Here is a 13,229-nt window from a genome sequence, read left to right as displayed (position 1 = left end):
CAGTGCTGGCTCCGTGTCCCTAACGCCCAGCTCCTCCGCGGCAAGGAGCGTCTCTTCCACCTCGGTGCCCAGCTCCTCCAGGGCGCCTGCCAGCACGCAGCAGAGCACCACCAGCGGCAGCACGGGCCAGGCCTCGGCCAACGCGTCCCATGGCCCCCCGGCGCTGGCCTCCTCCTCCGGCCCTTCCTCCAGTCGGGGCACCACGCGTGCGGCGCTGGGCACCTTGGCGGCAGAGGGGGCAACGCACAGCCCGGCTGCAGACTCAGCCAGCTCAGAGCCGTCCGTGCATGCTGGTAGTTTTTTTATTATTTTCATTACAGAAATACTTTTATATTGTCTATTATTTCTATTTCCTGCATGAGGAATTTTATTTTATTGTATTTCGTTTATAATAATCAGTGTTTTCTTTCACTTCATGTGCTGTTTGCTATTGGGAATTTATTTTTACCATATTATTAATTTTTGTGTTTGTGCTGTTTAATTTATATTTTATTCTTTTTTATTTTATTTTTTCATTGCTTTTTGGCTATTTATTATTTTGTACTTTTTTATAGTCATATACTGTTTTTTCAATATCTGTGAAATTTATGTAAAATATTTTCAATATTTATATATTGCCGTACCAATGATTTTATTACATATTTATTTACAGAAATGAGTACTCCTCTTTTGACTTCTAAACCCAGAGTATATTCAGAAATCTCCACTATGATAGCAATGTCTGGAAGCACTGATTTACATAATAACACAGCTAGCCTTAGAGGAGGATCTACAGTTTCTACTAAGAGTCCTATTGGATTCACATCTGTAAACGCTTCTTTACCAAGAACTTGCTGTGAGTATTTTAATATTTAATCCTTAATTTAAAGGTAAGAGTATTTTATATAATTGAGTAGACTGTTCTGCCATGCCATCAGCACAGAGCAGTTTAATTGTGGACAAATACCTCCATTAGAATGTGACTTTAAGCCAGAACTGTAGGTCAGTGCAGCAATTCCCACAAACTGCTAGCGCAGTCTGCAATTTGATCTGCAGTGGTAGATTCTGTATTTGTTCGCAGAAGGGTTCAACAGAGGTAAAATGTTGCATAGATATGTTGCATAGGTGAAGTAATCTTGCTAGGTACTGAAGCTGTTGTTCGTACCTTACAGTTTATATGTCTCTAAAAATAATGTATCAATGCAAAACTGATTATGTAAGGAACAATTTAAGTCTCTACAAAGTGCCTACCTCCAGGGATAAACTAGAGTGATAGGTGATTTTTCTTGAAGTTGTTATGAAGTTCCCTCAGCTATAAGAAACTTTTCTCTCTTTGCAGTGCCAGTGTCCATCGAAGTTCAGAATGTGACTGGGGAAGCAATACAATTTGGCTGGACCCTAGAGGGTGGCGGAAGAGGCAGCCTCTATGTTGCTTCCCTCATGGATGGAGACCAGGAGATCAATAAAACCACTACAAATGAGACAAAAACTGTGTTTAACCATCTGCTTCCCGGTCATGTATACACAATATCTGTGGCAGTATTATCTTGTGCTGAGAACAGCAGGACTTCAGCGAGTGTCCGAACAGGTATTTCCCTGTCATTTCTTTGTAATTAATATACTTTAATGTCTTTTTATTGTAAGATATCAGTCTGTTTTCATAGGCTATTAGTCCTGTAAAACATCTTTATTTATCTGACTCATCCCTTTCACTTGTAAGGGACTATTTGGACTAAAAACGAGAGTTTGCAAGAGGAAGTACTTATTCTGTAAAATTCCTGACCATACTATATTGTTGGACCAGATAATTTTGTGCAAATATTAGGATATTTTCATTACAAATGTAATGCTAAATATTCTGGTAAAGCAAATTTTAGATTGTACATTGTTTTGTCAATGCAGGCAGTACTTCATTTTCATTGTTGCCTTTTTCATTTCATCCTAGAATATAGATGTTATGATAAACTTTAATTGTAGCCCTGCATTACATCATAAAAAGTAGAAAATGCACTACATGTTTTTCCTAAAATTTCAGATACATATTTTGGGAAATGTTCACTCTACCATGCTTACATCCTTTCCCTCTGCCTGATTCTTTTCATTAAATTTTTTATGTGACATACAGGGCCTTCCAGATGACATTGCCTTCCTTATGAGTCATTTAGGGACTGCACATATAATCTAGGTCCAACATTTTAGCACCCAGGACTCCTAAAAGGACCTCCTTAATTGAAAAGAAGTTTACCTGAAAACATCCTGAAAATATTATCTAGCTGCCAGGCTAAAAGTATCCATGGCTAATGCACGTCCATTTGCTTTTGTGCCAGCATTGCCCTCTGGCTTACATATTACTCTCTTCCTTTTCTCTTTTCCTGTGCTCCCCTCCCTGGAATAATTTTAAACATTTTTACAGACAGTGCTCTCATCCTTTGTTTGCTAGCCATACTTTTCTAGCCTCCCTTTCTGAGAGAAGTTCTTCTTTTCCTGGGCAACTTCTGCCACTCTTCTCTTCCTACCTTCCAATTAAAAATCACCTTCCTTGAATGTGGGCAATCAGGGTGACACAGAGGCTTCCAGGTAAGGTTATATTAGTGCCTTTACAAATATTCCCATCTCTACTGGAAATGTACTGAATGATGCATCCTAGGATGACAAAAGCTTTTTTCATAGCTGCATCACAGCTGTGATAAACACAGGGCCTGAAGTCCTTCTGTCTTTGATGCTTGTGCTCCCAGGTTAGAGAATATATTTCTATTATTAATCTCGAAATACATGACTGTTTGATTTTGTACCAGAGAAAGTCACCCCAGTGCTGTTGCTCCAGTCTTTAATTTCATCCAATTCTTTCTGGAAGATATCCCAGTTCTCCCTGGTGCTAACTGCTAAGTTTGTATCATCAGCATATTTTATGAGAACATTCCTGCATTTTACAGCAAGGTCTGTAGTGGAAATGTTGAACAAGTTCTATGTCCAGAATGATTCTCAGGAAACACCATTTGTAACATTTCTTTAGGGCAGGGCTTCTTTCAGTGCTACTTATTGCTGTCTCCCCATTAACCAATTCTTTTAGCTGTGTCTTTTCCCACTAAAAAATTACCACTTGGCACTGTATAATACTGCTTTTCTATCATCTGAAGAGATCTTAAAGTCAAAGGAAGGTACTAGGTTAATCAGGCATGATACCCTTTTGATAAAACATTATTGCCTTTTATCGTATATTCTCAGTGGCTGAGGAACTTCTCATGATTTCTTTTTATTTCCTTTGACTTGTTTTGACTTTTGGCAATTGTTGCTTTCTTCTAGCATTTCTTGACCTCTAAGACATAACTGTCTTTGTTGCAAACATTTTTTTTTTGTTCCCTGATGAATTATCTGATTATTCTCAAAACTCTTCTAGGGTATTATTCTAGCAGTTAAATTTGAGATTCATTTTTACAGACTTTTCCCCTGGCTTAGGCGTTAGAACCACAGAGTCAAGGAATTCTCATAATCATTTCCAATCAAATCTTTCAGTACTTCAGACCTGTGGCTTTTATTTATTAGTTCCCTTATTTTCTTTTTTTTTAAAGAAAACAAACCTTTCTGTAGTCTGAAGTCAGTCTGCCTTAAAAGAAAAGTGTTTGTGAGCTAATTAAGAACAGCAATAAAGACCAAGTCATTTGGATTTCGCTTTGAGTTCAATATTGTGTTCAATTTTGTGAGGGAAGCTAATGTTACACCCAATAAGTTAACCATGTAAAAACTCCAGTACCACCCTTTACTACTGTTTTGATCTATTTAAAGTAATTCAGATAAGTCAGTCTAGACAAGGACACTAACATTTCATGCCTTCCTGATGCATATGGTTTTCAAATGAAATTGCAGGTGGCTTTTCTGAACATCTTCTCACTGAAATGCTCAAAAACCACCCACCCACCCACCACCTGCCTTTCTTATAATGTACTCCATTTTTACAGCCTGCACCTCTAAATTCTTGCAGGGTGAAACATCATGCTGTTTAAATGATGCCTTGATTATGAATACACTTTTCACCTATTTCAGTTTAGAGGTATGATGCACTAGTTTGAGTTTAGAGAAGATTTTTCACCACATTGCTGTCTTACTTGCAACAATCATCAGTGCACAGAGAGGGCAATTATCCTGATTTTTATTTATGTTGCAGATCCTGCTTCCTGTTTCAGTGGAACTGAATTTTGCTCACCACAAAATCGTGGCTGTACTGACTTAAAACAAACTGTATGCTCAAGTAAGATTTATAGTATTTTTAAAATGTATTTATTCATAACTATGGTGTATTGTTTCACAATATAGTATCTTCCATGAGTATTTTGTCATCCAGTTTATTATGTCAATTCAGATAGCATCCAAAGTCCTCATTTCTTTGGCCATAAGGCAAAGAAATTGCCTCCATCAAACTTCAGCATCAACTTCCATCGTTATTTTTAGACTGGACTTTTCTATGTAAAGTGTACTTTTGGCTTAGGGCTTATCCACCCACTGAGGAGGATTTAAATGTGCTCAGTATCCTGCAGGAACTAGAAGACTGATCTTACTTCTGCTGAAATCAGTGGGAGAGTAGCTGTTGAATTAAAGAGTAGGATGTGCCTTGAATAATATAGGAATGATTAACAAGTTGTGAAGATGTGATGGGGGACAAGTTTGAAGATGACAAGGATTCATCTCTGAAGGATCAGAAGCCAATGCATTAGACACACATATGTGATACATTTCTTTCTTATTATTTGATTACTTTTTTGTTTTTATCAATTAGCATTATAAATTAATAGCATGAGATAACAAAGTCCAAAAAGCAATTGTGGAGTGATGTCCTGGGACTCACTTTTTTTCTCTTTTTCTCCAGATTACCAAGCATTTTCCTGCAGTGTTTTGTTAAAAACACAGACATTTAATCATACGCTTTATAACTCTGATAGTGAAGAGTACAAGACAATGTCTGAAAGTATCAAAACAGATGTAAGTTGCTGTAATCTCCTTTACTATCATGAATGGACTAAAAAAATTCTTGTGATTAGCAACATCAGTCACTTTGACTTATAATTAATTCAAAATTTAGGTAGGAGAAAAAGAAAACAGCTTGATAAAACAGTATATGAAGCACTTGCTCAACAGGAACTGCCGTGACAGAAGCAGTGAAAGCACATTGTCCAGTGAAGAGGAATATGTTCCCAGCCTGTCCACAAATGTAAAATATTTAGCAAGAAGTACTTTTAAAATCTCTTTTATAAATATAGGAAATGCCCCTTTCTATTTATTTTCTCCATCTTGCTAAGCAGATGCCTGTGGAGAGGGAAAAAGACTAATGCTCTAAAATAACATTTCAACATATACCTGGAGATATGGGGCCTTTACAAATGGGTACTGTTACTTCAGGTTACTGTGAATTTGCTTTGTGATAGCGGTTGTTGAAATGAAGGAGGTATGAAGGGGACCATATTGGGGAGGAAGACAGGACAGAAAAGGGAAATTCAGAAACAGTGAAGAGCCTAGTAAAGCTGACATAGAGAAAAACAGCAGCCTGCAACTGAGCTGCCTTCAACAGGATGTTAAGAAGGACTAATAATTTACACAGCTCTCAGGAATCCTGGTATGCTTGAGCCAGCTGGAGAAGTGAAACTAGTGCAAGATTGGCATAGACTGCTTTTAAATAGCCAAAAGTAAAAATCATTTTTTAATATGATTATCATACCTTTTAGCCAAATCTCTGTGGATTTCCTGTGCAGTAATTAATGTGTTCCCACAAGGTCAGCTGAGCCATAACCCTATCTTAGTACTGTTAGCAGCTGCCTTTCATGGCTAGAAAACTCACTTTAGTGAATTTAAAAGGTTTCCTCCAAACATGACTAAATGCAGTAGGAACCTCTCTACTGCCTTTTATAAGCTTTCACTTGTACTCTGTGCAGCATGCCACAGTGACTATTATACAGCTTCATGGGACATATAATTTGGGCTGGGAGATTATCCTGTAGAGAAAGCTGAGGGTAGACAGTCAGAGCAGGGATCCTACCACCATCATGTATGAAAAATAATAATCCTTTAAACTTGTTTTCTGGTTAAATAACAGATCTTTCCACAGCAAGAAGATACTTTTTTTTTCTTAATAGATTGGATCAAAATCAGTCCTGACATAAAAGTTTCAGCTGGTGTTATTTAGAAGGAAGGAGCTGCCTGTTGTCTTCTAGCCAAGTGAAAGCACTAGGCAAGGTTGTTTTTACAGACATATCAGTGTAAACCTGAAATCTTTCTAATCAGCGCAATGGAATTACATTTAATTTTTGCCAGAATGATTAAGAGACAAATCAGACCCTTGTCTGTCTTTGCATAGTTATTCTGTAATGTCATGACTGACAATCTGGTGATAAGAACACCATTTTGTCTGTTCCAAATCTCTAATGCCAGGTTCTGCCCTGGTAGCATGTGCACAACCATGCTGGAAGTTCAGTTGTACATCTTAAAACAAGCAGGGGACCCTAAAGACAGGCTTAGAAATTTTATGTGCACTTTGGAGATACCAAATTGTGTGCAGTCAAGGACCCATATGGGTTTATAGAGAGTGGAGGAGAATTAACTGATTTCTATGAATTATTCATTGATAGATAGCTAAACAGATTACTGATTTGAAACTCAGACTTTGATTTCATATTTTCAATCATAGACTGTACATTGCCCCAGAATCTTCCTTCAGTAAGTACTTTTGTGCTACAGGCAAAATTACTGTCTTTATTCAATTAGTTGCTATTCTGAAAAGATTGCCCTGAAAGAATGATGAGTACAGGAAATGAATGTCCTGGTGTGGGTACACAATAGTTCTTGCTTTGCCTCTTAACTGACGCAATGGATCAAACTTCAATTTCCATTCATACAGGTTGTTGGACAGATGCAGATGAAACTGAAAGATGACCACTTTGACATTGTGATGCTTGGCTTCAGACCTGGGAGCGTGATTGCCTATTTCGTTTTTCTACTGCAAAAACAAGAGCTCCTTGATGTGAATGTTCTGCAGGCATACTTAAGTGATATATTAAAAAGCAAGTTTGGCGACCAAACTGAAGTAACTGTACAATGTAAGTGATGTTAAAACAGCTTGTCTGTGATGGTGTGGAATTTAAAAGGGTCAAATATGCTCTACCCAAAATCTGACAAATTGACCTTTTTGTTTTAAGGGAGTACTCTTTCACACAAGCTTTTGAACAACATTCACAGAAAACATATTCTAACTATCATGTAGATCCATTTTAAAGAGCCACTACACTTACCCTTCCAGGATCTGAGGCTCAAAGGATGGGTTTGTTCACCTAGGAGAGCTACGTGAGCTTCTTGTAGTGTCCTCTGTCTTTGAACCATCCACACTGATCCTAAAACAGGCATTTAGTGGAGAAGAGAGTGGGAAGGCTTCCATTTCTTCTGTGGTGGCATCTGCAATACTGCTGCCTGGGCATGGATGTGATGGAAGGGTTCATCTCCTTTGCTGGACAACCCTTAAAAACCTTTGGCCCCTGCTTTCCTGGGCAGCGGCGGCATGGCTTTAGTCATGTAGTGCAGAGCTACTGAGAAGCACGGAGAGAAAGCAGAATGTGTGCAGAAGGATATTCATGCAAAATACAGTATCTGCCAGGCTTGTGGTACTGGTAACACACTTGAGCCGTTGTGAGTTGGGGACTGTTCATGCAAAATAGGTGCTCTTTCTGCCCCAGTCATTCTTTTGTGCCCCATTTCCTTTGTGCCCTGTGACCAGAAATATAACTTATTGTGTGCCCTTCCACCTTTATTACACCCATCTTTACCACAGAGATGAGATAATCTTATATGTGGTTCTAGGGCCTTTGATTGCCTTCAGCTGGCAGTCAGCAAGCTTTCTGAATTTGGCCTGTTAGGAATTTGGCCTGTTAATTTGGAGATTTTGGTTTCAGTGAACTGCTCATGGGCAGGCATGATTGTGGCTGGCAGGCTAAGCCACAATTAGTTTTACAGAATTGCTTTTGTAGGTATAAACTTGGACTGGGAGGATTAAATTATCTACAGTTTCATTTTGCACTTCCTTTTTCACACCTTGGCGTGACTGTGGAGGTGCAGCCTGGAGCTCTTTCCCCTCGACCCTTCCAGTGAGCAAATTGTCAGAATTACTGACTGTAGATGTCATCCACAGGTGACTTCAGAAACAGAGAGAGGGCCATAAAATTACCTAGCTGATATTTTTTACTACGTACAAAAACATTTTAAACATTATTCAAACATTTTAAAACATCTGCTGTCAGAAAGTGAAATAGAACTGTCACTCAGGACTCAAGCTTTCTTATGCCTGCTTTACATTTGACTGATTCTAGCTAACATTTCTAAAATGTGCTTTAAATTTCCAGCACTGTCCGCTCAGTCATCACCTGGAGAAAGTTCTGCTTGGAAAGTAGCAGTGATTGTCCTTGGAGTTTTACTTGGAGTTGCATTAGTGCTACTTTTTGTGATAACATTGGCCTACCTTTTCATGAAGAAAAGCTCAAGTAAATACTTTGTTGAACCTAATGGACTCCTGGGAAATTTTGTCTACAAGCACTTATAATATAAGCCATCAGTCTGTTTTATATATTTAGGGTATGAAGAAAAGTTAATATAATTCTGTTTTAAAATTCTATGTTAATTGTTTTTGTTAACCTAAGACAACTCTACACTGTCTTTCCCAATGTCCATCACTAAATTTCCAAATACCTACAACCTCTAGTGAATTATCCTTATAACATTGCCTTCAGGTATGTGACAGTAATTTTCCTCATTGTACAGTGGGAAATTAAGTCACAGAAACTTCTATTCAGATTATCCACTATAGATATTGCAATGATTCCTATTCATTGACTATAAAAACAGGCCAGATTTGAATGACTCATTGCTCTCTCATATGCAGATGACACAGCAATCAGGGTGACTGAACTTTGCATCTTTAGCAGGTGATCTGACTACACATCTGCGCCCAGATTCGTTGTGTTGAGCTTTATGTACGTAGCTAAAGGTGATTCACCTCACCTGAGATTTGAATCACCATTTGAGGATGCCTCTTTTTCTTCCCTGACAACAGAATGAACTCAGGACAACTAGTTTTCTAGCACGTGTGGCTTGGCTAGGAACCTAAAGGGAAATAGAAAGCATCCAAGCTATAGAGACTTGTTCTATCAGTCTTTGGTGGAGCAGGAAATTGATCTGGAGGCTTTAGAGTTCAAGATCGGTTGCTGGGCTATGAAAGAACAAATCCTTTTTTCTTGTGGCAAATATATATCATGCTAGGTACAGATGTGATTTAGTAAGAAATAAGTAGTTACATAGCTTTAACATGCTTATCAAAAATGGTTAAACAAAGGTGTGCCATCGAAAGTCGTTTTTACCTTCCTCTTGATAAATGCAATGTGGAATCCACTGAAACCAACATGAAGGATCCTGTGGTATTGGATTAGGCTTTGTTTTTTTTTTACAGCAATGAAAAGAAATGGTCTTCATTTGCTTTCACTACTCCCAGCTGAAATCCCATTGAGGTTACAATTTGTTTTTCCTGTTGTGTACTTTTCTGCTTGAGGCATATTGTTGAACAAATAATAAATGGTAGTATATCACTGTATGTATTAGGATTTATGTATCTCATCTTAAACCAGTTCTTCTTGCATCTGTGTGTTTTGTCTGTATGCCAGTGCCCAGCTTTCATGTTGGGGTACTGAGTATCCTGAGGTCCTGGCTCATGCCTCTTAAACTGCGTAGGCCCTTTGTCTTGGAGAATTACATTATGTTTAGTTGGCATGAGTTAGAGCAAGGAGGTGCCCGGAACCCATAGCATCACATCTGCTGATGTAAGACATCAGCAAACAAGGAACCTCGGTACCCTGGTGGAGCACAAACTACTCAGCTGTCCTCTGGGTGCAGCCAGTGGTTGGGGGGGGGGTTTGTTGTTTTTTGTTTGGGGGATATTTTTTTTTAATCTTTCCTTTCCCGTGCTACAGTGCAGCTCCTGGAGGAACCCTGCTGAAGACCCTGGTTAAGCTGAAAGCTAACCCATCCAGACATTGGCCTCACCACACATAGGCTGATTTGGTTTTGACTATATCATCATCATGATGAGGGAGGTTGCACCCAGCCTTGCTCCTCTGTCTTCAGCTTAGCAGCAGTATTACCATGCAGGGCTGATGGGCTGCACCAGTTGAGAAGGGAATGCTATGTGAGCACTTAGAGCATTTCTACACAAACAGTTGTGCTGGTGATATATGCTCCTGGCTGGAATATGTTTTTGCAGGGACCAATGAAAGAGAGCTGTTGTATGAATCACTTTGCCTTTCCTTCAGTGCTCTATCCGCTTGGCTGTCCCTCTATGCAGGTCTGGGATTTGGAGTCATGACCCACTTCACTGAAGGAAATTCAGTGTGATTAATATTTGTTACAGCTGGTTTATCTGGATTTTAAACCTAATATGCTTTGGAGATGTGTTCCCTGAGCAGTCATTTGATGATGCATTCTGTCAGTAAATGTAAGTTCTCTGTGAGTTGTGTGTTGAAAATGCAGTTGAGTGCTCTTGCTGATGTTAATCATCTTTCTTTCTTTTTTTTTTTTTTTGGGGGGGGGTGCATTGAATAGCAAATGCCCATTGTTATTAAAGACTTCTGATGTCCTTGGAAATAATATTGAACTAAAGATCAGGTACAGCAGGGTTGTACTACAGAATTTTGGGACTTGTTCATACAAAATATCTTTAAACTCTCTGAATAGAAATGCTATTTTAAGTGGTTTTTTTTTAAAAAAAATGTTTTACAAATAAAATCTCTATTTTTACAATTTTGCATTCCTAAGGAATCTTCTGTTTTTATTTTGCCACACAATTTGGAGCCTATTTTACCTGAATGAAGGTGGAAGGGGCCAGTGCTATCAATAACAGAGCTAACCTTGGTCCAGTGTGTGATTCAACAGAGGCACAATCTCGTTAGGATAGATTAAACAAGAAAAACTAAATATAATACATATGGCTTTATTATTCCCCTTATTGCAAAAAAAGATCTCTCTCTACAGCCATGCTGTGATATCTAGACCCTAGGAACTCTCTGAAAATGAGACCCAGAGTTGCCACAATTTCACTTTCCACAGGGAATCTCTTCCTCAGTTTCAAGTAGCATTCAGTCAGGCTTCAGTAGGCACATACCCTACTAGGGGAGATGTGTGCCCAACAGGTGGGACAAAGAAATGGCTGTTACCTTTGAATATCTTACTGGTTGGCTCCTGTTGGTATCAGTGGGATTAAAAGACCCACATTCCTTTGTTGGTCAAGGCCCATAAGGCTGAGAAAAGGCACATTGCTGATTTCAGACTCACACTTTTCCCTCAAAACTGAATGACCTACACTGATCTAGGCTGAAGAAGTAAGGATGAACTGGTGTGTGAACAGCAGAACTACACAAATTTGGTTTCCTAGAGATTGGCCTCCTCCATCCTCTCTACCCCATCACTGCAATAAACTAACCATCCATCTTGTCCTCTGTGACCTCCTACGCCTTCAGCCCATAGGTCATGCCATGGTGCCAGCCTCTCCCTCAGAGCCTGTCTAGTCTTGCCTCCTCCCTTTCTTCCTCTAGACCTGTTTGATTGCATGAGAGGTGGTGTAGCCTGGGTAATGTCTGAATTTTCCTTTTGTACAGGCAGTATTATAAGCCTCTGTTTTCCCTGAGCTTCAGGGACCTCATTATATTAGAGACCTCTGAGCCTTTGGTGGCATCTACTTGGTTTCAAAATTAGTTGCAGTTGGCCAACAGTTGCAGAAGTTTTTTGGAGGGGAGGCAAAGGCAGCTGAATAGTCAGATGGGCTGATAGACTGAGAGCCAGTCCAGTCATACAAGTCTCATCTCTTCGGAAGTCTAAACAATATTTGCTAAGTATCCATTCAGGAATTAGGTAATGCACCCAAATATTTCAAATGCAGTTCCCAAAGTGGGGCTCTCCCACACGACTGGCAGTTGTGCTGCTGTAGAGCCGGCTGGTCAACATGACTGTAGGAGGAACTGAGCCACCAAAGATTACTGGGGCCAACATCTGCTGAGACACTGCGGACTGCTAGGCTCCTGGGTGCTGCTGTTGCTTCCCAATTGGGGGCCCTCCTGGAGCTCTCTTGCCTCTCTCACTGAATCTGGTATAAGTCTATATACCAGTATATATAATGATAATACATATTTTAACCACATGATCCTCCACAAGACCTGCCCTCTTGACACCCTTGAGCAGATGTTTACATCTGAAGCCTGGCAGATGTGGTAAACCTTAGCAGTTCTGCTAAGGTTTACCACATCTGCCAGGCTTCTACACCATTTTCCAACAATTAAGGGTTTTAGATGTTCCCTTTTACAGCAGCATTAGCCTTCTGGCTTCTAAGAAGGCTCCTAACGTATTCTTCCCCCTGAGGGTCAGTAGTGTTAGTATCTAGAAAAAGATTTCACCTTGCTATGTAAGAATTGCTATGCTATCTTAGAAAACAAGGTCCACCTAACACGGTATCCCAGCTCTGAAAGTGAACATTACCCTATACCAGAGCTTGCAGATAAAAAGGCAATCTGCCTGTTTTGCAGGTCTCATCCTATGGTGGGTGATATCTCCATTGTTCATGTTTTCAGATATCTTCTAAGCTCTCATCACCTAAACTATCTCTCCCTTTATGTAAATTGTGAGCAAGGCCGTATGAAATTCTGTGTTGTGAGTCCTTCCTGCTAATGCTAAACTGTATGAAAAACAAATTATTTTGGTCAGTCTTGAGATTGTTGTTTGCACTACTGAATGTCTCTCGGTTATTGTGTCACTTCAAATTCAACATCAATTTATAGGGTCTGTTCCTGTTCTTATTGAAACTGATAGCAACCTGAAAATTGACTTTCTAGAGGAACATTAAGCCTCAGTCAGCTTCATTGTTCTACAAATGAATGTGGGTCCAGCTTCTGGCTTTTGTTATGTCATGTGATATCCCTGGAAATGATGAGATGAGACCCAGACTTCAAATGTTTTTAAATAATTTCTCTTCTCCACAATTTATTATTTCAGTTGCTGTCAATAACCTAAAAGCTCTATCCAGACTTCATTGATAAATTATCAGATATTCTGATGGCAATGACAGTGATAAGAAACCAAGGTCTAGCTCAACTTTTGTATTGTATTCCCATGGGCATGGGCACTTCAGGGCAGGATCTACCCGTGCTGTGGATGAATAGGTTGTGCTGTCACCATCTTCTATT

General features: G+C 39.4%; 1 protein-coding gene across 1 annotated transcript; it reads left to right on the top strand.

Annotated features, from left to right (window-relative positions):
- Positions 1–1,318: 1,318 nt before the first annotated feature.
- LOC146599822 (uncharacterized) lies at positions 1,319–8,551 on the top strand (the record flags this gene model as incomplete). The annotated part of the gene is made up of 5 exons (XM_085297957.1): positions 1,319–1,567; positions 4,142–4,225; positions 4,841–4,953; positions 6,863–7,061; positions 8,355–8,551. Coding segments are annotated over 5 exons (842 nt in total), but the record flags the coding sequence as incomplete, so codon positions are not given.
- Between the last annotated feature and the right edge of the window lie 4,678 nt (positions 8,552–13,229).

The sequence above is a fragment of the Rhea americana genome, unplaced genomic scaffold (assembly GCF_003343005.1).
Source record: "Rhea americana isolate MKP2758 unplaced genomic scaffold, rheAme1 scaffold_132, whole genome shotgun sequence".
In the NCBI taxonomy this organism is placed as follows: domain Eukaryota; kingdom Metazoa; phylum Chordata; class Aves; order Rheiformes; family Rheidae; genus Rhea; species Rhea americana.
Note: the sequence above shows the minus strand (reverse complement) of the source record. Positions and strands in the feature narration are given on the sequence as shown.